Source organism: Streptopelia decaocto, assembly GCF_964273445.1.
Source record: "Streptopelia decaocto genome assembly, chromosome: 4".
Classification (NCBI taxonomy): domain Eukaryota; kingdom Metazoa; phylum Chordata; class Aves; order Columbiformes; family Columbidae; genus Streptopelia; species Streptopelia decaocto.
In genome coordinates this window covers 44,095,319-44,121,340 of record NC_138658.1, presented here as the reverse complement: position 1 = coordinate 44,121,340, position 26,022 = coordinate 44,095,319, and the positions used below count along the sequence as shown (strand labels likewise).

Sequence of the window (26,022 nt, the reverse complement as noted above, 5' to 3'; positions counted from 1 at the left end):
CATCCTAATACTGTTGTTTCCCTAGTCAGACCTTAAGTCTATAAAAACTCAGCTTTAGTTGCTGGAGTTAGATGATTTCACAGCTTCTTTTGGCCTGGAGTTTGTAGCCCCTTTCCTTCCAGCCACAGCTCAGTCTGATCCTCCTGTATAAGCTGTGTCCTGTCACTAGCGTGTCCCTCACATCTGTTCAGTCAACATGCCAGTTCAAAGCCAAGGCATCCCAGGTCCATCATCCTCATTCCTCTGTGGCTTCATGGAAATGAGTCCTTCTCATCTTCTCTCTTCTGGAAGTACCTGCCATGTGAATCTGGCCTTCTTGCAGCTCCTCGACAGCTGCTCTGAGGACCTGTGTCCTCATTGGTGTGGACTTGGCCATCCTGCTGCGAGTCATTCTAGAGAAGTTTTGGAGGAGATGCTTGATTTTACTGTCCTGCCTGTCACTCTGCATCTTGCTTCCAAAACCTCTCCCTTGCCCTTTCCTACTTCACTGGCGTACGCATGGACCACAGGTACCTGTTAGGCCCCATCATTTTTCGGGATGCAGTGGATTCCTGACATCCACGGGTCTCTTCCAATCTAGATTATGTTTTCCTCTGTGCAAGGAGGGCACTTTCCAAAACAGGAAGACTTGTCACCCACAAAGGCAGACTTACCACCCCATCACTACAAGCTTGGTGTCCTGGGCATGGCCAGAGCTGCTGCCACAGATGCCATTGAGGGTCCTGGCAACCACCTACCTATTTGCCATCCCACTGGAGACAAGACCACTCCATAACCAGCCACCTCTGCCCCCTCCTGTGCAAACCCCCGTGTCCTGACATTCCTCCCACTGCTGATGGCCACGCACCCTGCAGCTGCACACATAGGTATATCATTTGCTTACCTGAATGTTTGTATGTACACACATATAGATATGTGTGCACGTGAGAGATGTGTACATCTTTCTCTCCAAATATAATATTTTGTAAAGAGTTTGTTTCTTATCTCCTCCAATGTCCCAGTGCTTGGGGCCTTTCCTTCATCATCTTTGGTTAAGCCCAGGAATGATGTACTGCAACCTCTCCTTGGTCAATTTTATATGCTGGAGTTTGCATCAGGATTATCTAAATTCTGCATAATACCCTTGGTCACTGCATAGACTCCATGACCAACGGCAGCTTGCAAAATTTGTTGAAATCCAAGAGCTCTCCCTTGAAGCAATGCTGCTTGAGACTCGCTGGATTCAAACAGCCCGGTCTAAAATTGTAAGACTGTGGCATAGTCGGTTTCCAAAGATAAGGTCAGTCCCAGCCGGTGTGTGTACCAGACCTAGACCATGAATCCCACCTCAGCAGAAGGGGATGAGACACGGGGACTGATGCCATCAGTGCTGGAGGAGCCAAGCTGCACGGACTCCCCAGGGTCTCAGGGAAAGCCTGCTTGGACCCATGGTCTTGTGCCTCCCAGCATAATGCTCCCTCACCCCCTGCAGCCCTCAGCCCCCCCATGGCTGGTGGCTCCAGCTCTCGGCCAGCCTTGCATGGGGCTGACCCCCCCACCCCATATTGAGGGCTGGCTGGGGGTGGGAGTTACAGAATCACAGAGTGTTAGGGATTGGAAGGGACCTCGAAAGATCATCTAGTCCAATCCCCCTGCCGGAGCAGGAACATCTAGATGAGGCTACTCAGGAAGGTATCCAGGTGGGTTTTGAATGTCTCCAGAGAAGGAGACTCCACAACCTCCCTGGGTAGCCTGTTCCAGTGCTCCATCACCCTCACCGTGAAGAAGTTTCTTATAAAATTTAAATGGAACCTCCTGTGTTCCAGTTTATACCCATTGTCCCTTGTCTTATAATTGGTTGTCACAGAGAAGAGCCTGGCTCCATCCTCGTGACACTCACCCTTTACATATTTATAAACATTAATGAGGTCAGCCCTCAGTCTTCTCCAAGCTAAAGAGACCCAGCTCCTTCAGCCTTTCCTCATACGGGAGATGCTCCACTCCCTTAATTATCCTTGTGGTTCTGTGCTGGACTCTTTCCAGCAGTTCCCTGTCCTTCTTGAACTGAGGGGCCCAGAATTGGACACAATATTCCAGATGCGGTCTGACCAGGGCAGCGTAGAGGGGGAGGAGAGCCTCTCTCGACCTACTAACCACCCCACTTAGTTATTTTAGTCACAAGTCAATCTATGAATGAATGTAAGATGTCCACGCGCCAGTCGGACCTTGAATTAAAAACATACAAAGATGCTTTAGGAACCGCTGGTCCTATAGCTGCACCCGGGGAAGCTTTAGTCCTGAAATCCCCCACCATGTAAGCGCTCGGTCGGCTCCCCGGGATGGCCGGGGCGCGGGGGTTCGGGGAGGAAGGAAGGGGCCGAGCGGTGTGCGCGGCTGCCGTGGCCGGGGCGGGGGCAGCGCCGTGCCGCTCCCTGCCGTGCCGCGGCGGTGCCGGGCGCAGCGCTTCCGCGCCCGCTGCCGCAGCCCTGCCCCCGCCGCCTGCGCGGCCGGCCCGGCCCGGCGGAGAGGCGGGGGGATTTCCAAGCGCCGGCGGCCTCGCCGCTTCCTCTCCTTGTTTTGCTTTCGATCTGGACCTTTCTCCGCCCGGGCGGAGGCAGTTAACTTTTAGTTTTGCTCCCGCGATTATTCAGAGCCTGTTTTCATTTCCATTTCGCGTCCCCTGGCAACGGCGGTAACCTTGAGGAATTATATAAGGGCCGCGAAAACGGGCCGGCAAGGTAATTTTTTTTTTTTTTTTGCTATTTAAAAAAAAGAATTATACTTTTTTTTTTTTTTTTTCGCATTGCTGGTATTTTCGTATGCGGGGCGGCGGGGCTGCCGGGCAGATGCGCGTCGGTTTAAAAACAAAAGGTCGGGCTGCAGCAGCCGGGCCGAGCGCGGTTCCGCCGCTGCATTTGGGAAGGGACATGGGGCGGGGGGGACAGGGCGGCGGGTTGCGGCGGAGCTGCGGTGTGTGTGGGGGTACCCGTCGCCCCCCGGTGCGGGAGCTCCGGCGCGCAGACAAAGGCGGGGGCGTTGGATCTGGAGGGCCAGGGCGCGGCGCGGGCCGGGCCGGGGGGCACTTGTTGCAGGCTCGGATGCTGCCGGTAGCCCCAATAAGGAAGCGGGGAGCGGGGGTGGCGGCGGCGGCGCAGCGCGGGCGGCCGGAGGGGCTGCGGGCGGGGGTCGCGCCAGGGGTGGGGGGTGGGGGGGCGCTGCCCCCGCGGGTGCCTGGAGCTGCGCGGGCGGGGCCTCGCGGGGCGGCCTCGGGGCCCCGCCCCCTCCGCGCCCCCGCCCCGCGCACGGCCCGTTACACAAGCGGCGGGGCGGGTTATGGCCCGCGATGGCGGCTGGGGAGCGGGGGGGAAGCCGTGCTGCTGTGAGGGGATGGCAGCAGAGGCGCGGGGAGCGCCAGGGGCAGTTGGGCCGCGGCGGGTGGGTTGTGCGGGAGTGGCGGAAGGAGGAAGTTGTGTGGAGGCTGCACAGGGCAGGCGCTGTGCGAGGGGTGTTTCCTCGCTCCTGTGCAGCAGGCCTTTCCGCCTCTATCTTAAAGTAAACACACCTTTAGAAGGCAAGCATTTCTCATTTCTGGTTCTAATTCCCCCTGCTGTATGGTCTCAATGAATCCAGCTTTAGCAAGTGCATCGTTGGAACACTTGGCAGCCTTGAGTTGTGCTTTCCATTCTGTTTTTGGTGTTTGTTTGTTGTTTTTTTTGTTTATTGTTTGTTTGGGGTTTTTTTGTTTGTTTGTTTTTTTTGTTTTTTTGTTTTTTAGTTTTGGTTGTTTTTTTGGGGGATAGCCTCTTGTAGGTGCAGGCAGTGCTGCCGTGCTGCAGCTCCTTGCGCAGTGTTTTTCAGAGCCCTGTCCTGCTCCACACCAGCAAGCAGAGGGCCAAGCCCTGGATGTCCTCCCCCAGAGGAAATTTATGAACGGGGGTTTTGTTTGTGTGTAGTGCCGAGGGTCAAATTCCAAGCGTCTTGCAGTGTCTGAGGTCGAAGTTGCAAGTGCTTGAAGAATCGGATCTCTCAGCTCAGGTTCCTAGAGAAATTTAGGTCTTTACATTCCCCTTTTGATTAGTGTGAGCACCTAAACAGCAGAGTGTTTGAGGCTTATTTATTTAGATACATAGCTCAGATAAAGGAATTTCAGAGTGTGAAACTTTTCTCCTGCTTAGTGTATGGTTATAATTTGTAGTCCAGCTTACTGTGCTGGTAAGGTCTTGCACATAGCAGTCTCTTGAGTGTAGGAGCAGTTGTAAACTAGACCCTCAGTTTCTGGAGATGAAATACGGCATGTTTAAGTTTATAGTTATGTTATTTATTTAAGTCTTAATGGGTTTGCATATAATAACCTTTGCAGAATGTCTGCATTAGTACCATAAAAAGAGAGTTGAGTGGAGCAGCAACATTTAAATCCACCTGAGTACAAGAAACAGTTACATAATTATAAAAGTAGCAGAATTGATCTGTGAGGCAGATGGTTTCCATCTGAAATTGCAATCTCTCCATGCCACCAGCCCCTTTGGAGACATCAGTGTCCTTCTCTGACCCCTGTTGTTAATGTCCCACTGGAGAATTACTTCACGTGTCCCCTGTGTTCAGCGGTTCCTTTTCACTAGTAAATGGTGGTGGAAGGTCGGAGAGTGCCAACTCCTTCGACACGGCGTCACTTTATCACGGTCATGTGCTGTGTTGCAGTTCTTCAGCTAGGTACAGGGCTGGCAAGGTGTCGGTCTGCTGACCCGGTGGTGTCTTGGTGAGGCTGGAGGTCCCAGCTAGTCGGCAGAGGTAGGTATAGAGTGGTCAGATATTATATTTGACACATGGCTTTATGGTGCCACCTGGTCACTTGCTGACTACAAAAGTGTCACACTTCAGAAGATGCCTTGAACGGAGCTGTTCATCACAGGCCATGTTACATGGGAAGGAGCAGCTAAGAGGTTTGAGAAGTAACGTGCAGGCTGTTAGCAATGGGGGTTAAAGACCCTGGTCATCATTTCATGGAGATCTTTGATAATTGGTGCCAGGTGGAGTTGGAGAGAGGCAGTGTCTTAATGCACAGTGAGTAAATGATACAGAAAAAAAGGAGTTAAGATTCAAGAGGAAATGGAAATATTAGTTTGAATAGGAAGAGTCTACATTAGAATAATGTGCTTTATTTAGATAAAATTGCAGCCAGGCTATGTATGCCTTAAATTAAAACATATACTTATTTATATAGACTATGTATCCATTAATATAACTTTAATAAAGAAACGGTGGGGAAAAACTGACGGGTGAAGGATGTAAAGTTTGTCATGACACATCCTGTCTTGAAGAGGAACATCATCCCCATGGTTATAAAACTGGTATTATAACATCTCTGTGATATAACACTTGGAGCATCAGAAACTTTGTGGAAGCTCAGAGATTGTAGAGACAGACTACAGATAGCATACAGAGAACCGAGTGGCTTGCACGTGCATGAAGCAGGATACTTTTGTTAAAGAGGAAGTAAGTGGAAGTTACACAGGATCTTGTGAACTGATGTTCTAGGCCTGTATAGGAAGAGTAGAGATTAGGGCTATGTGACTTGATGCCCAAACAAGATGTTGACAATGACTATCACATATTAAGGGAGAGTAAAAAGGCTACAAGAGTAGGAAATGCAATGATAGTGAGAGGCTTCAGTTGCCCCTACATAGATTGTCATGCTCCAACATGAAATTTGCCCAGATACTAACTTTTTAGAAGCCAAAAAACCTGCTGCTAGGTGTAGCAGGTAAGGGTACTGTGGGTAGCAGCTCTGGCAAAGTCCTGGCCAGCAAGAATTAAGTTCAGAATTTTATGTTAAAAATGCTGTCCAGCTGTGATGTGACTGCGATCATAATGTACTTAGACTCAGTGTTGCTTCAGGAGCAATAAAGCCAAGGGTTGTTGTGGCAGTGTTTAATTTTCAAAAGTTAATCTTCATAAAGCAAGGAAAAAAATAAATGGTGAAAGACAGCCAGAAATGTAAAATACTTGCAGATGGCATGTAATTCTTCAAAGACACTATAGTAAAGTCTCAGGGCAATTGCATGGCATTTGACAATTACCAGAAAAGTTGAACAGGATGAGAAGCAAAGTAAAGGAGCTCAGCAGAAGTAAAAAGACATCTTTCAAAAGTTGAAGCTTTGTCTTTAAGTGGGAAAGGTGGAAAAAATCATAAAGTCTATGTTAAACACAATAAGGTAGGCTCCAAAAAGTCATGGAACAAGTTGCTAAAGGCATGAAAATGATGCGTAAATCGTGTTTGAAATGCATCAAAAGCAGGAAGCCTGCTGATAAGTGATCCATGTGTAGAAGGAGTGCCCAAGGATGATAAAGTCATAGCAGAAGAGTGAATCAAATTCTTTGATCCTTGCTTCACTGACAAACTGTTTAAGGAGATTGCCCTGCAGGAGGCTCTTTCTTTCTTTCAGGGAGTGAACACATTGGAGGATTTCCCCTAAATTGAAGTGTCTGTAAGAAAGGGTATCACAATGAACTGTTGTGGAGAATGATGATGGAGTAGATGGCAGGTGGTGATACTTGTTGAAGAATTTTGAAGGAACTTAACAAGTAAAGAAATCAGCAATTTCATATTTTATGTAGCTCTGCCTTAGTGCTTCAGAAACAGAAGGTGACAAATGAGCTGTTTGGTTTTTGAGGGTTCTGGGGAGACTGAGAACTCCAGGGTAGTCATTTTTGTTTACAAGGAAGTAGTGAATGGGATTGATGAATATGGGTATAGATGTGATACATTGACAAAAACTAGGCCTGACTTTTGTTGAGGAGGAGTTCTGTGTCATGAGTCTTCTGAAGTCTTCTGGAGCTCTCTCAAAAGGCATTGCTGAGCTGTTCTTGAGGTCTGGTTGATACAGTCCCTCTTAGAACAGGGCCAGTTTCAAAGTGGGATCAGGTTGCTTGGGGTCATATGGTCATGGTCAGTTTGCTCAATGAAAGGAGATTGCCAGTTGTCCTCCCCAGGGTCTGTGCTGTTGAGCAGATGAAGGGACAGGTGGTGATGTGACAAGTTTGCTGGTAGTATTAGCTCATTTGGAACAGTAAAATCCCAAAGGCTGAACTGCAAAGATTGCAGAAGGATCTCATATTCGAAGTCTGGATGCAAGTGTAATTTAAGTGTAATGTGCATGGAAGGGAATGTGATTTTTCTGTACACAAAGATGAAGTTAGAACTGACTTTTTACTCAGGAAATTACCATATAACACAGATAATCATAAGCTCTGTGCCCAGAAGTTGCTAAGAAAGGAGAAGGCATGTTCGGAATTATTAGGAGTAAAAAAAGAAAACACTGTCATGCCACTATAAACCCATGTTTCTCCCCTCTCCTGAATAGTGTTAACAACAGGTTTTTTTCCCTCATCTCAAAAAGGATGTAGTGAAAGCTCATAAGCTACAGAGAGGGGCATCAAAGACATTCAAGGGTATGAAAGAGCTTTTGTGAAAAAGCAAGTAGCTTGGAAAGAAGTGACTGAAGAGATTGTGGTGATGTTCTTTAAAGTTATTAGTGTCATGAAGAAAGTGAATCGGTAACAGGACAGATAAAAAAGACCCAAATAAAACAGTTGGGAGGCAGCTTCAAAGCAACAGGAGTTGTTTGTCCTGCAATATATACCTTGTGGTGTGTGGGGCCACTTCAGGTATGTCAGGAGTTTGTGTGAGTTCACAAGTGATTAGGCAGCCTCTTGGAGAGGAACTTGCTGTGCAACTAAGCAGTCAGAAGAGTTCAGTATCAAATTTTGGTCACTGGCTGCCCACAAAGAATTACTGCAGATTCTGATAAAGAATTATTGCTGAAAATTGCAAAAGGAAACCTTCTCCACCGAGAAGCATAAGCTACAGTCCATTTGCAGATAACATAGAGAAGCTATGAAACTTCCAGCAGAAAAGTGTTTCTACGGTGGTCCTGTGCTTGTTAACCTGACACATGTTGCAGTCAGGTGAAGTGCATCCTGTACACATTTAACGTTGCGTAGGAGTGGTACCCCAGCAAAATTCCTCTGATGTTTGCAGGATTAGAACCTCAATTTATATTTTGTGGGTCTTACGTTGAAAGTCACAGTCCATTTGTAGGTAAAGAAGTAACTCTAATCACGTGTTACTCTTTTTGTGGGACTCTCACTTATCTCTGTGACTTGTTCATAAAGATTGCCCTTTTGAAACACGATTCTTCAAAGGCCTACAATGACTGTGATATTGAGGGCATAAACCATAAGGTAGTGTTTACAGAAGTTTTATTATAGCTTATGCTGCAATAAACTGTGATTAGTGTAAAACATTTTCTGGTCTGTCCTTTGAGATCACGAGTGTAAAAACCAAACAAAAAATAAGCAGGCCAAAAAGATTCTGGGTACAGTGAATGAGAGGAACAGATTTATTAAGTTGCATATTCCTCATGTATAAATGGCATTATGGAAAAAATCTTTAAGTGTAATTGAATAATTTCCCCATCTTTTTTTCAGAAGTTTTGCTGGAACTGTATGAAGGTTCTTCCTTGTATTGATTATGTGTGAAATCTCGTGTAAAGATTAAAATAGGTTAAAATATCCAGTAAGAGAAAGTGGAATCAACAGTTAACAGTTAGTGGAAAGAAATGCATGTTAGCAGTTAAGAGTTTAACGTTTGCATATATATGTAAATGCACACCTACATATCTACATATATATTAAAATATAGAAATAGATGCTTTGTATATAGCATAAATAACACATTGTGTAGCACATATTTCTTATTGATAGACTATAAAACAGTTTTAAAACTTGCTCTTCCAATTAGTGCTGGATATGTTTCCAATTTTTTGGAAGTTGATGAAAAATTGCTGTTTTGTTTTGTTTTGTTTTTTCAATGAGCTGGGGAGTAAATAAAGAAGTGGTAAGCAGTAGAGTAATGTTTGGTTTCGTAGTGTGCAATATACTGGAAACCTGGCTCTGTGTGTGTTGGAAATCTTCTGACCCCTTTGTTTGCTCAGGGGCGAATTGCATCAAATGTACAGCAGTCTTCAGTAAAAAGCAGACTTTTATCTTGTTGCAGCTTGGACACAGGAATCCAGGAGAAAATTCAGCTGCACGTGGCATGTTGTTTCACCAAAGGTACAGAACTAAATTCTAACTTTAAATTATTTTAACGTTCAGTTGTTGCTATACAAGTTGCTGGCTTTCAAAATGAGTTTGGAAGTAATAATTTTCATATTTTTGCCCTTTAAAGAATAGATCAGATTATGGTTTGATAGTTTCTCAGCTGAACTTTACAGGTTTGATTTGTAGCTCCCAGCATATCTAGGAATGGAGTCAAGGTGTTGCAAAAGCAAAAGTATTTATATTTGTCCTTTCATTCGAACTATGTGTGACAGTGGATCTTGTCTAACCATTTCACTTTTGCTGCAAAATTATTTTAAGTACTTTTTAAATTAAAGACTTACATGCTTAACATTGATAACAGCACAAAAGAGGGAACTACTGCTTACGGTTTGTTTTAAGAAAGTCTGAAAGGGTGGTTAAGTTCTGCTTTTTGATGTGTATGGAGGGATATGTGTGACTTGAGGGGCTTCCTGAACACACAGAAGACAAAATCTGTACTGTAATATTCCTATTCGTGTTGGACATTGCTTGACAGCATTGCAAGCAAACCTTTTACAGGTTTATGTAAGCAGGATAATGCCTTAATTCTTCCGTTAGTTCAAGTAGCAGTTAAGTTTAGGTCTTTATGGGCATTTCATGCATATATATATATATATATATATATATATATATATATATATAAAAAACATGCACTTGGTGTGTGATACAGGCTTTTGTGCATTTGGTGCACTGGTTGCTCTTTTAAGGCATTCCATCGAATTGTGGAAGTGTGCTTTATATGCACCTGAGAGATGAATCCAGTGGAAAATACTAAACTACTGAATTTAATTGGATGTGGCATGTTAATTTGTAAAATCAAAACACCTCCTACCCCCAGACACATTCCAAAATTGTGACAGCATCTTATAAAGTTTATCAAAAATAAAAATAATTCCACATTACCAAAAAAGGCAGGATAGGAGACTAAGGTTTTTAACTTACTGAAAGCTTTCCTGCAGGATCTGAAATCCCAACAGTGTTACATGAAAAAGATGAAAGCAAAACTTGAGGATAAAATTGAAACCAAATATAAACAAAAGTGAAACCGACTCCATTGGTTTTCATTTCCCAGTTGGCAAAAATGAAAGAATGAATACAGAGCAAAGAAGCATGAGAGCTGAACTTGGAAAATGATTACAATTTTATTAGTTATTTCATCTTTTGGTAAATTTGACTTGGCATGACAGCACTCTTTTAGCAGTAGGGGGTAGGAGTCGCTCTCCCTGGTTTATCTGGGTGCCACTTTTCGCACCCAGTGATCTGGGTAACGGCCTTGCAGGATGGAAAGCAGCATCTTCTTCAGTCATGGAAGTAACCTTTTGAAATATTGTGGCAAGTTCATACAGAAAGTACAGTGGAGGTGATGACATCCAGTATGATGAAAGTGAGTCATTCATCTGGTAGTTGTGCTTGAACTTTATTCATGTTGAGATGTGAATTGCTAATAGAATCAGGTATAAAATATGTGGTGGGCTTATTTTTTTTTTTTTGCTCTCCCACCTTTGAGGTCGTCCACTTAGGTCTTGGTCAGATCAACAGTAACCAGAAGATGTTATTATCTCTGATGTCGGCTTTGCTGATGACATGAAATGAATGCAGATGTTTTCACTCCATTTCCACAAATCAGTCAGCAGCTAGAAGGTTCTTCTTGACCTTGAGAACTAGCTGCTGAATTAGGGAGAAGATGGCCAAATATTGGGTGGCTGTGGAAGCTTGAATGAATATCCTTCTCATACGCAGACACATGTGCTCCTGGGTTCTGTCGGCCCAAATGTTGGGTGTTGGGGAGAAGCCTGGACAATCACTGCTGCTAGAGCTGTAGTACGGTATAATGAAACGCTTTACTTCCAGAGGTCTAATTCTCTCACATTTGCAAACATTGCATTCAAGCATATCAGAACTTAATTCTTTGGATGTCAGAACTGTTCTGGAAATTTGACATTAATGAGAGAAGCTGATGAAGACTAGCTTTGTTTAGTTTGATAATATTTATCTGGCTTAGATGAGAAATAAAGATGAGTGCAGTGGTCTCACTCTAGCTCAGTAGTATTTTAGGAAACTTCCAAGATAGAAATAGCTGCAGATCAGAAATTGAGGCTGTCTCATTGCTGTTGGTCTGTGGTCAACACAAAAACTTTAAATTAAGAGCACATTTTGTAACCAATCCTATTAACTATTCATATCTCAGCAAGCAAATGAGTTAAATTCCTGTGTGTCCTGTGGCTGTGGAAAGAGGAGCATTTTTATAAAAAGGAGAATTACATCATATCGTTATAACAAGTGTCAGTATTAAGCATTTAATACTTAGTGCTCTTCAAGTGCAAGCCTTTCAAGTGTATGTACAAAAGAAAGACATTTCTCTGTTAAATTCTCCAGTGCCAAGCAATATCTCTGTAATAACTAATCCAATTTATTTTTTGTGCTCAACACATCTGCTTCTTTCATGGTGCTATTTTTGTAACTGTAAATAAGTGCATGTGACAGACATGTTTCCAGCTCACAGTGTGGGTGATTCAGATGATCCCAGCCCCCAGGTCTGTGCCTGCTGTGATCTGTCTGTAAAACAAGCGTCTAAGTAAGCGGGAGAGTGTTTTCTACAAAACTGAAGTAGCATATACTTTTCTTTAAGACCATCCCTTGGAAGTAGAGGAGGAACTACTTTCTTAAAAGGGCTGGTTTTAGTGCTCACTGTGAGGTTAAGCAGAGACAGTTTGTGTCTTTTGCTCTCGGTTCTGGATGCTATGCTAGTGATTAGAAGTTTGGGTAGCAACAGTGTAGGTGTGGGTTAGCTATTAACTTCAGTGGCAGAAACTGCCCTTGCCCAGACAATAAAACGAAAGCTTTAAGCAAATATTAAATCACACTTTATTGCAGTGTGCAAATAGTTTTTGCTGTGTGTTGCAGAACAGTACGTTATACAAACAAAGGTAGCTGTGAGAAACAAACCCAATCCAAGCAAGGTGGATTACATCAGGTGCAGGTCATGGCCAGTGAATGTGAAAACTCCTCCTTGAACACCTTTCTCTGTGTTAGCTATCTGGAATAATTTTTCTGCCTCTCTGAGTGCCTCTGAAATGTCACTGTCTTCTCTGCAATCCTGCCTGAGCCTCACAAACCACCAACGTGGGAACACTGAGATTAAGGACTTTTGTGTTATGATGGCTGCTTTTCTTATGTTTAACACCCCATAAACCACTGACCCTGTACTTAGGCAGAAGAATGCTAGACAGGACACAGAGATGAAGTCTGCCCAGGCTTTAAAAAGTATTTTTACAATTTAAGATCCTGATCTTGCAGATACTTGTATGTGTGATTTTCCACTGCTTTCAGAGGGACATATGTAGGAAACATACTGTGCTTGTTAAAAGTTTTAGGGATGTCTCCTGTAAACTTAGTCATAGAGCATGTAAGAATGTGTTGACCTACCAGAGCCACGGAGAGACAAAAGATGCTGTTGAGTTGCATCAGTATGATAAAATAAGTGATTCTTGATAATTGGTTGAGCCTTAATAGCCTTCTGGTTTTCACCAGGCTGGAAAATCTTTTTATGAGTCAGATGTCAAACGTTGAGTTTTCCTGACAGCTTTCAAGAACGGACGGGGTTTGGCTTCTGTGGATACCAACAGACACAGCTAAGCAGCAGCAGCTATTACATATGTATTCAGGAGCGGAGTTGTGTGTGGGCACTTAATTCCAGAATAAAATTGATCTGGGGGGGGATAACTGCTCCCCAATGCAAGGAATTAATTATTCCCTCACAACCATGCAAACAATTTTCTTTTTGTAAACAAGGCCTTCCCAAACTTAGCTGAGTGCAGTACAGCTGAACTACTGAAAAGTTACCCCCATGTCTCTTCTAGGCAGCTTTTTTTGGGAAAAATGCGTATCCCTGATCCTGAAGACAAGGTCTGAGCAATCATCAGACTTAAAGCTCAAGAAATAAATAAATCAGGTAGATGTTACTGCTGCTTTTGAGACTCCTGGAGGAGGTGACAGCAGAAGAGTTTTCTCTAATCACATGCTGTTGGCCGTCACTTGCATTGGCATCCTGCTGCCACCAGAATCTGACATCTCCATCTTCACTTCAGGCAAAACCTGGGAAACAAATGGCAGAACCCCCCAGGAAACAAAGTATTCCTTTAAAGCTGAAAGTAAAGCAATAATTTTGTATTGTCACCAGACTTACAGACATTAATGGGTATGCAGGTGGTTGTTGAGGTAGGGATGCTGTGAAGATGATCTTTAGGAATCTATTTGTTAGAAGCCTTAGCCAAGTTCCCAGCTGATCTAAGTCACTGTGATGCCAGAAAAGTGAATGGGCTCAGCCACAGGCATTGTATTGTTCAAGTGTCATGACAGTGTTCAACACAGGAGACAGTGCAAGGGGAATTTTATTGTAGGTATTGAGAGGCTGAAGCATTGTGTAATTCCAGCCAAGTTCAGAAGCAAATAACCAGCCCTCTGGTTCTGTTGTATTAAAATAAGATGGCTTTTCTTCAGTGCACTTCTAGTCTGCAAATCTGAGGGCTACCTTTGATAATACCTGAGATCACTGCAAAATAACAGCTCACATCCTTGCTGCTGAGGGAGAATAAGCTTTACATGGAAACCAAAGGAAAGAGTCTGTTTTGATGTGTAATGTCTGAATCCCAGCCAGGGCATGTTAACACCCTTTGGGTGGAACAGAAATGTTATAGGGCTGATGAAACACACTGTATATACAGTATGAGTTCCCATTGTATGTTTTCCTGGGCATGTTTATCAGGCAGTCTGTAATGCTTATTTTAATGCTCCTTTCTTTTTTTTTTTTTTTTTTTGTTCTTCCAGGCAGTGTTGGGTTGATAGGAGTGGCTTTTGCCCTCTGTTGAGGATGCATGGGCTTTTCTTTGGGCTTTTCTTCTACCTTTGTGTGTCTTTCTTGGGTACAGCAGCATAAGAGAGGGGTATACTGAATGCTTCTCTCCTCCTCCATCTGCCTTGCACCTCCCTACAGCTGAAGGTGGGCACAGCCTGGTCCCTACCAAGCAGGGGCTTGGGAAGTTGTGTAGCTGTTGCTAGCTTGAATTCATGACTTAGCAGCCTGGGTTCTCAGGTATTTCATCACCCCACAGAGCTTTCCCCTTACCAACCGTGGTCATGTTGTAGCCCTGTCATGTTTGGTTTGGGAGCCTGGGGGAGCAGGTGAAGTATTGCTCATTGGTTGCCTGTACACGTTCTTCCTGATGGCCAGGCCAAGCCTTATACCAATCTGCCCAGGACCTGCACGCTCCCACTCTGCCTGCTCTTCAGTTCTTGTCTTTCTTGGTGGATTTTCCTCCTTCCTGCAGGCACATGAGCAAATAAGATACCACCTTTCCTGCCTGTGGTGAATTATTTTTCTTGGTGATGGGGAGGAAGGATGTAGCATGTTCTCAACATCTTTGCTGCTGCCACCAAAGTGTTAGGAAAGAGGAGGAAAAATACTGCCATAGCTGTAGTGTGGGTCTGGGGTACAGTCAGCACAGGAGCTGGGTCTATGAAGCAGTCCGACATCAGGTACGCTTTAAGGGAGCGCAAGGCAAGGGATGCTTAGTGATAAGCAAATCTACCAGTGGGTTGTGATGTTTCCCCCATCCTTCCCTGTTCAACAGGGCATCACAGACAGAATATTCCTAGGAAATGAAAGGGGCACTGTAAATACATGCAGTTGAAAGATCAGAGAGGGTAAGTTTTGCTGTCTAGCTGTCCATGAATCCAAAAAGTCTTTTGTAGGGTTTTATGTGTTATCTTGTTTCATATCTCTGTTTTCCAATGCCAAGAGCTTCAGGATTTTGTTTTGAAGCCTTATCCCTTCCACCTCTGAGAATGGCAAGGCAGGCCCACTTTTCCTTGTTTGCTAATGCTACTTCAATTAAGTGTTTTGCTGTTGGTTCCAAAAAAGATACAGATGTTTGCATAATTTGAGGTTATGAGAAAGAAGGCGGGTTAATTCTGCTTCCACAGCATCAATGGCAAGATTCTCCTCCTCATGGCAGGTGGGAAGTGCACAGGGTAGAGGTCTCCCTGTGGGCTGCGGTCAGGAGGATTTCAGGTGTCCAAAATTGGAGCATCTGGGTAAAGTGCAGTTCAGTTGTCTGTGTTTCGGTGTCAATCTCACATTTCTGACGTATTTCAAAGGAGATAAGGCTAGAAAGTTTTCCTAGCCAGGAAGAGGCTCTATTCCTCTGACTTCAAGTACGTGTTTGCTTGAAGTCCATATGGTTGAGCATGTACAGGCATCCGCAGTGGAACAGTTGAAAAAGGTGGTCCTATATGCAAAATCCTATATGAAGGCAGAGTCCAAGCTGTGACCAGGGGACAGAATTTTGCTCCAAGTACTGTTCCTTAAAATAAGATCATGTTTCTGCGTATCCCGGAACAGCCTTGGCACAGGGACAAATACAGAACCCAGTTCTCTGAATCCTAAAATTAGCGTATGGTCTCATTTCAGCATATCTGTTTGGTCACACAGGGTGATTGATGCTTTTCTGAACTGCATCAGCATTAGCAAACAAAGGGAATACTTGAAAAGCTTATCAGCAAAACACAAGATAACTTTATAAAGAAAAAATATTGTCAGTTCTGTATTTGCAGAGAAAAGTGAAATAGATACCATTCAGTATTCTGCACAAGTGCTCCGGGGTACAGATGTTTTTTCACAGTTCTGGGGAAAGGTTACTACTTGATTCACAAATGCACCTCAAAGTATCTTATCCCGCCTTACCTTCTCACAGCCATTAGCGACATTTCCATATACTGGCAAGTCTTTTAACTGGATGCTTTGTGCTTTGGAATGAGGAATTACTTTTTCAGATTATTTTTTTTACTTCCATAGAAATATATTAAAAAAAAAAAAAAATCCATAGGCCTGGAGTAGCGTATGTTTTTGGGATAACCTTTGTGCCTTTTCAGTTATCCAGATGCTGTCAGAGGGAGGGAAACTGAAGGGAAGAGAACATCTCGTACTGTCCAGATTTAATGCCTGACATGCTGTTGCTTTCACTTTCTGTCTACAGTTGCTGTAATTCTAGTGAAGATCTCTTTGTTCTCAAAGGTTGCACTTTCTGTATGGCAGGAGTATTATCTTCCGTTGGGGAAAAAACAAAGTCAAACTTACTAGAATGTTTTAGCAGAGAGCGGGGAGGACTATAAGGTGTTTATTGGACATTATGGAATGAAAAAAAAGATATATGTATGTGTAGGTTTTAATCCAGCCATCGCTTACATATTTTCTCATGTGTCTTTAGAGATGAGTAGCTCTTGAAAATAACTCATATTTTGCTAATATATCTTTAAAAATAAACAAGTGCTCTGAGTTTCCTTCTGAAGAGTCTTGCGTAAAGAATCTTAGAAAAATACATCTTGTGAAGTAGGTTAGAGCTGAAATTCAGTATGGTTTGTTGCATCTTAAGAATGCTGTGCTGACAACTACTTGCTCAGTGCCCTTTGGGGGACTACTCATAAAAACATTGCCATACCACTGCTCTCCTCCCTTCTGCTGTGGTGATTCCCTTCTTTCAGCCGAGTCTATCTCAGCAGGTTGGCTTGTGCACTTCACCCCAGGCTGCCGGTGTGATTTCTCTATAGAAAGCTCATTTTCCAGAGCACCGTGCGGTAGTCAGAGCAGTGTTATTGATTGATCTCCTCCTGGTCACCATGTTCCTCGCTGGGTTGTGCTGACCTAGCTCCAGCAGACCCTGCGCGCTCTGACCTCCACAGCAATCTTCCTCCCAGTCACGTCTGCAGCATTAAGACAGTTTATAACTTGTGAGGGGTAGCCTCCACCATGTTTTTGGAGCATCTAGTTGTGAAAATAGTCTGGACTAACTGCAGGACTAGCACGAATAGTGCAATAAAGAAAGCTTCAAAGAAGGTCAAAATAGTCTCTCCATGAATTGTGGCGTCAGCATGTCATGTTTCATGCGTGGGGCTTGGATCCTCACAGGCTCCTGGTGACCTGCCCCTCCAGGCAAATGCCGCTGAGTTGGGGTTAGTGTCTTGCATGCTCGGCGCTTGTTTGGGAATAATTTTATGATGTCTGAATGTCGATAAAGGCGACTGCTCCTGACTGTGGCCCCTTTAAGAAGGAAGCGTATGGTAAAAACGGAGTGAGAAAAGGGAGCTACCAGCCTTACTACATTTGTAGGAGATATGGTTAAAAATTGCGGTTCTTGAAGAGTGGCTGTCCTGTTAAGGATGGCAAGTGTTCATGAAAGGAGTTCCTGGCAGGCAGCCCTGCTTTCATGTCTAAATGAGCTCCTCTTTTCTTGTAGGGTAGAAAAATGCTTTCTTAGGTCCCATCTGCATTAGCAGTTGCTTATGTTTCTTGGAGATTATTCTTCCCTTCCCCCACCATGGGACAGTGATAAACCAGAAGAAAAAACAAACAGTAATTATTTTCAACATAATGCCAGAAAGTTTGACTCCAACATGGGTCTCTGGGAGTGTTAAGCATTTTCCTGTGCTCTCCCCAAAGAGATGCTGGAGGTCGCAGAGTCTAAGTTTGAAGCTGTGGTTTTGAAGTACAGGGGCTTCATTAGCAGTTTTGGATTAAGGTTTTCCTCCCTGTTCCCTGTTCTCCCCAGCTGCTCCCTCCTGCTCCCATATTGGAGTGCCCTCCTCTCTTGGTTGCACTGTCACATGAGTAGTCGGATGAGAGCCATGATCTAGGTTCAAACACACAAAAAAAGCCTTACAGAAAGAAGTGTTGCTTGGAAGCCTGCTTAAGTTCCTGGGTCTTGGTCACAAAGTTGCTGATGTGAAGAGCAGTGTTAGCATGAGACAAAATTGGGATGGGACTGAAGGCTGTGAGGAAAATGGAGTGAGAGGTGCTCCTTTGCTGCTGCTGGAACTGGAGCTGCTCCTTCCCCCTGCAGCTCCAGCTGGCTCCTCTCCTTCCCCCTGCCAGCCTGGCCATCTCTGCCCACGATCTCTCTGAGGCAGAGGAAGATGGTGCCAGGTGACACAAGGCAGGCATTAAGCTATTTTTCTCCCAGTTAACCTGAGTGTGAAGGTTCAGGCTGGCAAATGTAGCCAGGCTTCTGAAGGGGTTTGCTTCAGCCAGCCGTTGGGTATTCACAGCTCAGGAGGTGATGGTGAAGCTGATTGGAACTGGATGCCTTGATAGCACTGAAAAATACTGGTAGGAGTCCACTTGTCCTAATACAAAAAATACAGTGACCTGCATGTAGGTTCTGCTCTGTAAGTTTAAGTCCGCAGGGGAAGTGCAACGTTACCATTGACCAAGAATTGGAGATAGGTGCATAGGTGCTCCTGGTTTTACAGCCTGCTTCGGGTTATAATTGTTGATGTTTCGTTCTCTTACAAGGATTGACTGTTTCTGCTTTTTCCTGTTGCTGCTTTTTCCTTTCTGCTGGGTAAACACTGGAATGAAGGAACTTGGCATCGCTGGTGTTTTATATGGCTCACCTTCATTTCTGGCTTTGTAGGTTTGCTTTATAATTAATGTATTCTGATGGAGGGTGAAGCTGGCTTAGTGTTAGATGATGACTGCTGAAACTTTGCATGCCTTTGCTGCCTATTTTGAAGAATTTCAAAGACCTTTACAAACTTGCATGACTCTTGATGGCAGAAGGTGGTTGTCCTGCTACTCACTGACGGATGGACTTCAGGTTCATCCCCCTGGAGCCATTGAAATAAGACTCCCAAGTTCACCCATTAACCCCGCTTAGTGACAGAGGCTTCTTTTGAGGCACTGCAGAAGTTGATGTTTCTTCCTGTAAAATAAATCATGCATTTGACAGCTCTAGAGGGGAGATGTGGCACCTACATTTCCCACAGTCAGTTACTCGGTAGAGTTGACTTGGTGTTTTCATCACAAGGATATTGTTGACTTGCAACTGCCAAAAAAACCACTACATTTTAGCACCATTGTGATCAGTGCTGTCCTGAGGCAGAAGGCTCTGGGGGTGTCTTTTGAAGACATCATGCTTTGTTTCTGCAGCACATGCTTTTAGAGGAGCAGGAGGTGTGTTTTGATGAGCAGAAGCACACTGTGCTTGCTCCTCTGTGAAAGATGTTCCTTCAGAAGTTGCCCACCATTCCCTCCAGCTGGCCATCGTTGCAGGTTATTTTTAGCTGGGTTTGGTTTTACTTTCATAAGCAGATCTTGGGAGCCACTCCTCCCTTCTCACAAGCCAAACCTCTTTTCTAACTACCTTGGATTAATTTTCTTTGGTGTGGGTGATGGTTGTGAAGGTGCATGCTGCCAGCTGCAGGTGCCAGTCCCAGAGGAGTCGCAGGGTGCCGGAAAGGAGATGAGCACCGCAGCATCTGTGGGGGAGCAGCTGCAGAAGCCCCTGGAGACATGGCAGGGAAGAGACGACTGGCTCTACTGTGCAGTTCTGGGCAAGACTGCCTTCCTTGTAGTAGTTATGCTGGTAGTTTTCTCGTCTCCTGAAATGCATTGCTTTTGGACAAAGGCAGCTTCTGTTTCTTCTCCGTTGTCTGTCCCAAGTGGGATTCGTTGCTGCTAACTTCAAGATGACTTTTCTGCCTTCTGTCTCATTTGTTCATCCACATGGGCTTGATATTTGATTGAAGATCTCATTACCCAGAAGACAAGTCTTACTGCTGAATGGGAGCACTCATATATTGAATGCTGAAGATGATGCACAGTGTTTCCTGGAATTGTCTCAAAGTGCATGTATACTTAAGAATATCTTACAAAGAAATGCATCTAAGATGATTGTTGCATCTACTTGTTTTTTTTCCTGGACAGCTGAATACAAATTTGCTTACTTATTTAGAACATTGCCATTTGCATTTTTCAGCTTTGACCCAATGTGTAGTAGGGGAAGGTGGTACAGACCTCCCGTGCACAGTCTGCAACCTGGATGGGAATTGCTGGTGAGAAGCGGAGAGGGCTGCAGTGGCACAGCCAGCTGCTCGCCACCATCCTGGGGCCGAAAAGGCTGCATTTGTGTTGCGCTTGCCCAGAAAACAGCTTCCTTCTTGCACAGAGAGGGGATTTGCACAAGGGCCTGGCTGCTGTTGGGTCTTGGAGTTGGCTTTTTTTTTCATGTGTGATGTGAACCTGAAAGGGACCTGAGCAGTTGCAACTGTTTTCTGAGCTATTTTAGAAATTCGTAGTCAGTGGACAAAGGCTGCAGCTGAACCGCGAGTGACCAGCTCCACGCAGTAATAAATAAAATGCCAATATGTTTGCTAAGAGATTAGTGTGAGCATGGCTGCTGGTGAAATCTCTGAACACATCAAAGAGCTTTATTGTTGCACTCAGGTTTTAATTCCTTATTAGTTTCAGGAAATACATGTCCTCAGAGCAATGAGAGGAAACTTTGAACGTTTTTCTTCCTCTTATGCTGGGTGTGGGCTTGGTACTGCCTAATTGTTAGTCTGTCTGATGCCTGTACTCCCATAGGAAGCAAGAACAAACCCATTTACATTTGTGTCATTGTTGTGTGCTTTCAAATACATGGCCTACTCATTTTTTTCCTCCTTTTTTTTTTTTTTTTTTTTTAAAGATCAAAGGTGACAAGAATAGCAGAGCAGAGCAGTTAAGAATGATGCAGAGAACACAGATGTGAAGAACAAAGGAGAGAGGAAGGAGCTGAGCCCGGTGCAGAGGGGGAAAGGAGAAGAAGCAGCCTAAATGCAAGTACTTGACCATGGCAATGATGGGTTGCAGGCTGCTTAACAGGAGTTTAATGCGGTGCTTTAATCTGCATCTAGTTCCGGCTGTCACTTTCAGAGCGATGCCTGAGATAGGTTAATGTTTTTTAAATTTTCTGCCTCAGGTTCAAGACTTTGGACTCTTATGTCAATAATTTACAGCTCTAAACAGAGAAGTGGCATCAGGGTCACGTGTGTGTGTGAGAGAGAGAGAGACAGAGAGAAAAAGAAGTCAGTTTGAGTCTTAACTGAATAATATAATGTGGTGTGGTGCAGCTGTGGAAGCTGTAAAGCACTCACTTCCTAGCTAAGCAGTGTCAAAATGTAAAATAGCGGCTAAAAAAATCAGTGACTGGGTTGATCAGAGAAAGCTGGAGGGAGGGCATCAAATTACTCAGCCAGAACCAAAGTGGTCTGATAAATTGCTGTGATGTAAAATGTATTTTTCATCATTTTAGTCAAGTTTATGGGACAGAAAGAGCCATTTGAAAACACTCTCCTTAGCAAGTGCATAATTTTAGCTGGTACAGTGATGCCTCCTGCATGTGAATTTTTTGGTTAATTTTTTTTTTTCTTGGCAAAAAAAAGTCTTCTGCAAATGCAGGTATGTGGGCCAAAAAAAGGAAAAAGGTCTCTTCAGGACTGTAATTGTTTTTCTTTGCGGCCTCTGGTATCCTGCCTGTATCAGCAGACAAGCTTTTGCCAATGTGATGAGTCTTCTTCAGGTGAAAGTTTTCCTAATCCAGATGTACAGAAGAGTGTTTTATGCCATAGAGAAGGCTTTATCCTCTCAGTTGCTCTGAGGGCAGGCTCCTGCACGGATCCAAAGTCGCTATATAAGTGTTCGATGCTTGCAAAGTCTGTCCTGTGCAGCGATGGGGGAGCTATCTGGAAGTTCTGCCTGGACAAAAAGTAACCTTGTCCCTTGTTCCTTGCAGCTCCTTCCTGGGTGGGTGAAAATGCCTGTCGAAAGGATGCGGATGCGCCCCTGGCTGGAAGAGCAAATCAACTCAAACACGATACCGGGGCTGAAATGGCTAAATAAGGTAAGGGAGGTGCACACACGTGTGTGTGTACATGTGCTGAGGAGGGACTTTATAGCAGTGCCTGAGGTTTGGATAGGTAAATCAGCTCATTCCTGGTTTTCAAACGGGTGACATGGGGAGGAAGGGCAGAGCTGAATGCTTCCTGCTGAACCTGTTCCTCCGGCCTCACCTGCCAGATCTGAGGCGCCCTGCTTTGGCCTGGTGGCTCTGTGGCTCCTTTGAAAGCATTTTCCAACTCTTTGTTGTTGGAGTGAGTGTTTTTGGATACTCTGCTAGTTTTTTTTTTTTTAAAGCTGGGAACAGATTGCTCATCAAGTAGCGTCAGAGGGACGTGAACAAAATGCTTTCCTGAGGTGGAAAACTATACTCTGTGTTAGACTCTGGTTTGAAGCAACCATCTCCTGTTTCAGACTTATGTGACTTCTCTGATACTTTTCAACCTGGGAGAAAAAGGAGTAACTTTTCCCCTGACTGACCCAAGCCTAATATTCCTGGTCCTAAACTCTGACTGAGACCACTAGACACTTTGAGAGCACAAGTGTGGCTTCCAATATGTCAGTGCCCAGTTCGATTATTTTTTTTTTTTTTTAATTGGGACTTTGAACAGTAATAAACCCTGGAAATATTGCATGCATTGTGTGGCATGCGGGAGAGTAATTTGCCACATTGCAAGTCATGAAGCAGTTTTGGCTACAGAGGCTATTTTATTATAAAAATGGGTGGAAATGCACAAAATCAGGTTCAGAAACATAGGAGCTGCCACTCTGGTTTAGACATTAACCCATTTAGTCTGGTATCTTCCCTATAGTAGTAGTTGTGGTGCTCAGGTATTCATTTTTAGAGCTGAAGAATGGCAATTAAGATTACTACTTTTTATTTCAGCTTTCTGAGCTAGAAATGCTCATTACTATAAAATTACCAGAGGCCCTTTAAATTTCAGCTACAAATTTTGTTATCAGGAGCTTCCTGCATCAGTGACTCTCACATGCTGTCGCTGGGTAAATAAATATTGCTGTATCCATTCCCTGGTTAGCTGCCCTGTGAATTTGAGTGGGTCCTTGTTCTTGCGTAATGGGGTCACAGCTGAAAAGGAGGAAGAGAGACCAGTTTTCACTGTTGTCTTTGCAATTTGAATCCAGCGTTTGGGTTGCTACAGATTCTTCTCCTTGAGCATCTCTACTTCAGTGTCTTGTCTGTCCTGCTGACAGTCCATCTCTGCTGTCCATTGTTTGGCATTCCTGTCCAATCCTGAAATAACTTTTCTGCACTTAGTATTGCACAGTATTTCACATTTGAGCATTTTACTCTTAAATATAATCTGTAGGTTTTGTTCACGTGAACTTCTTTGGTACACCCCAGCAACATACCTACCTCCGTGTTCTGTAGTGTGAAAATGCTGCTGGTGTGCTAAGGGCTTCATTCTTCCGAGTTCAGCCCACCATCCCATAAAGGCAGTTTGCAAGGCATGTCACCTTGTTTAATGTTTGCAGCCCCCTGATTGTGTTGTTACAGCAGTTTTTGCCTTGTGCTTCTGGCATGAACTGCTTGCATGCAAGAGTCAGAAGGAGACTTTGTCCTTAGTTTGCATGTTCTATATTGACTAAGACTTGCCTCACAAATAAAGTATTTTGAAATTGATTTTTATTTTTGAAAACAAAGCCCTGGCTCCTACCAGAAGGAGGATACCAGGCTAAGTGGCCTGCCTCAAGGTTTATTAAACTGTGACTACTCCATTTCTGCCCTCTGATTTGGCATAATTCTGCGTTGCCTTTATTGTGCTCAGCAGGCCTATTGCACTTCTGAGCATTTCTGTTTAAAAATGGTTCAACATTCATTCCAACAATGAATCATTAAACCAAAAATATTTCTGTTTTTACTGTAAGTCCTGACCATAAACAAAGCCATGCATGGAATCAATGATACAGTGCCATGTATATCATAGTCCATTCTGTACCCACAGAATTAACTCTGGAGGCTGTAGGATTTGGGGATTTGTGTGTTTTAATTGAAGTTTGACAAAGGATAGTTCACAGTACAGAAAAGAAGGTGGGTCAGATTAGCGAGAGAATGGCACTTGTCTGTGTGCACAGCTTTTGAGGAAATAAGATTTCAATACTAAGGAAACAAATGCCATTCTGGGTTTGTCATTGGCTGTCTGTTCTTGGGGAATTTTTTCGGGTTGAGAAGGGAATTAAACCTCTCTTGGTTAAAAACAACAAATCACGTACGGGTGACTTACCTAATTCTTTCCCCTACTGTCAGGTGATCACGTTATAGCTCCTGCTTTGTGTTCCTTTCCGGAATAGATCCTTGCTCTATAGGTCTTAAAAAATAAATCATTGTGGACCTCCCTGGTGAAAATGTTATCCTGCTGAATGGCATGAGGGAGGAAAGAAATTTCTTTTCCTTCCTAGAGAGACAAAACTGGGAGCTGTGATGGAAATTACATAGTTCAGTAGAGGGCAGAGGTGGTGTGAGGAGGGGGATAATGAGAGGTCAGTGTCCCTTGTGGATCTGGAAAAGGAGATTAGAGTGGAAACATTCAGAGTAGCTGTAACAGCAGTTGAGAGGCAACCTGTTGCTTTGATGGATGCTTGGAATATTACCCTCCAGACGGATGCTGCTATTTAAAAATTATCCTGCGACTTTCTAGCTAGTATGTGATCTCATGCTCATTCACTTGCTTGGAGCATTTTGCAATGCTAGGATTGCAAGTGTTCGATACTATTTTCCTGCCTATTTCTAGGAATGAGACACCTTCTCCCTTTTGATGTCCCCACTGGAGTTTGATAGCAATTCCTGTTATGTGGCAAAAGTTTAGTGGGTTGTGCTTTTGGCTTTAGGTGAGGCTAAAGCCTACACAAATGTCCAGTGGTGTGGTGCTGCACCAGAGACCACATAGTTTTCCAAATCTAAGAGGAAGCACTGATGAACCTTTTCCTATTAAGGTCATTATTAGGAAGCATCAACTGAAGAAGGATATAGGTAAATGTTTGATAATGTTTGAAATAAAAAATTAGTATTTAAATAGAAAACATCTAGGTAAGCTAGAGCAGGACATACAAGCACATGGTATTATTGCTGGAATGAGCAGCCTTGCAGGATTTGAGAGATTAGATCTTTGATAGTTGATGAGAAAATCTGTAGTTTCTATATAGGTATGTAAAATTATATATGTATTATAAAGTTATAATACATGTGGATTCTATTATTTTATTTATATTATAATTGGCTGTAAGTCCATGCGCTTCCAGACATTTGGGGTTGGGAAGAACTTTCTGTAATGACCACTTAGAATGCTGTTGAGAGTGTCCTTGCAGCTTCCTTTGAAGCTGTGAGTATGTCTGACGATGACGGGGTGCTATATCTGGAGTCTTGTTTGGTCAGCTAGTTCTTATAGAACATTTTGAATTATCATGTGGAATATGAAATCCATGCTATAACCTTTGTAGCATTGTGTAGCATTGTTCAAACCTCCGCCTATCACCAAGCATGAGAAGACTTTTCAATCCAGCAGTTCTTAAAGGTCAAGTTGATAGAAATTGTCTTCTATGGAAGTACGATTTTTTTTTTCCATGCTTGTTATAATATATGGGAGAATAAAGGCAAGGAAGCTTATTCTAGCTCTAGATCCAGTAGTGCTGGGATGCACAGGATAGTTGGGGTTGTGACTTTCTTTAGATCACCTCTACTTGTGGAAACAGGACAGCATTTCTGTAGGATGGTTTAACTATGTAGAGGGGGAAGAGTAAGGACTCAAAAGGCACATTAGAGAAGTGGTGGGCATAGATTAAGAGGAAGAATGAGAGTGTGAGGGCTTTAAGGGGAATGAGGAACATGTTAAATCTGTGCTTTGACCAAATTAAAGAAATGGTGAAGCCAAGCAAGAAGAGAAGAATGCAATTCTGAACAAGTGAATGTAAATGAGAGAAAGGATTGAAGACAAGAGTTGAAGGACAATACAAAACGCACGCTCAAAAAATAAAAGATCACATGGAAAGGAAGGGAAATAAACCTAACCTTGACGTTAGTGAAATATTAACCAGACAGACAAGGAACAAAACTGGCTGTTGGAGGAAGGGGAAAGGGCAAAGGATTCATCTCACCTGACCACAGTTACCTACAATGCAGTTTTTTAAATGAGAGCTGCTTGTCTGGAGTTCTTTGTAGTCAGTGGAGGAAAAAA

At 43.7% G+C, this 26,022-nt stretch overlaps 1 protein-coding gene across 6 annotated transcripts in view; it reads left to right on the top strand.

Annotated features, from left to right (window-relative positions):
- Positions 1–2,422: 2,422 nt before the first annotated feature.
- IRF2 (interferon regulatory factor 2) overlaps positions 2,423–26,022 on the top strand; it is a 42,880-nt gene continuing 19,280 nt past the window's right edge. Inside the window, exons 1-4 of one of the 6 annotated variants that reach the window (XM_082052036.1) lie at positions 2,423–2,717; positions 9,035–9,093; positions 20,643–20,776; positions 21,729–21,836. In XM_082052036.1, coding sequence (XP_081908162.1) covers positions 20,771–20,776; positions 21,729–21,836 — 114 coding nt within the window. In that variant the 5' untranslated portion in view covers positions 2,423–2,717; positions 9,035–9,093; positions 20,643–20,770. Of the gene's footprint in view, positions 2,718–9,034; positions 9,094–19,387; positions 20,278–20,642; positions 20,777–21,728; positions 21,837–26,022 lie in introns of those variants that run through there. The other 5 variants (XM_082052039.1, XM_082052037.1, XM_082052040.1 and 2 more) reach the window with 5 other exon arrangements.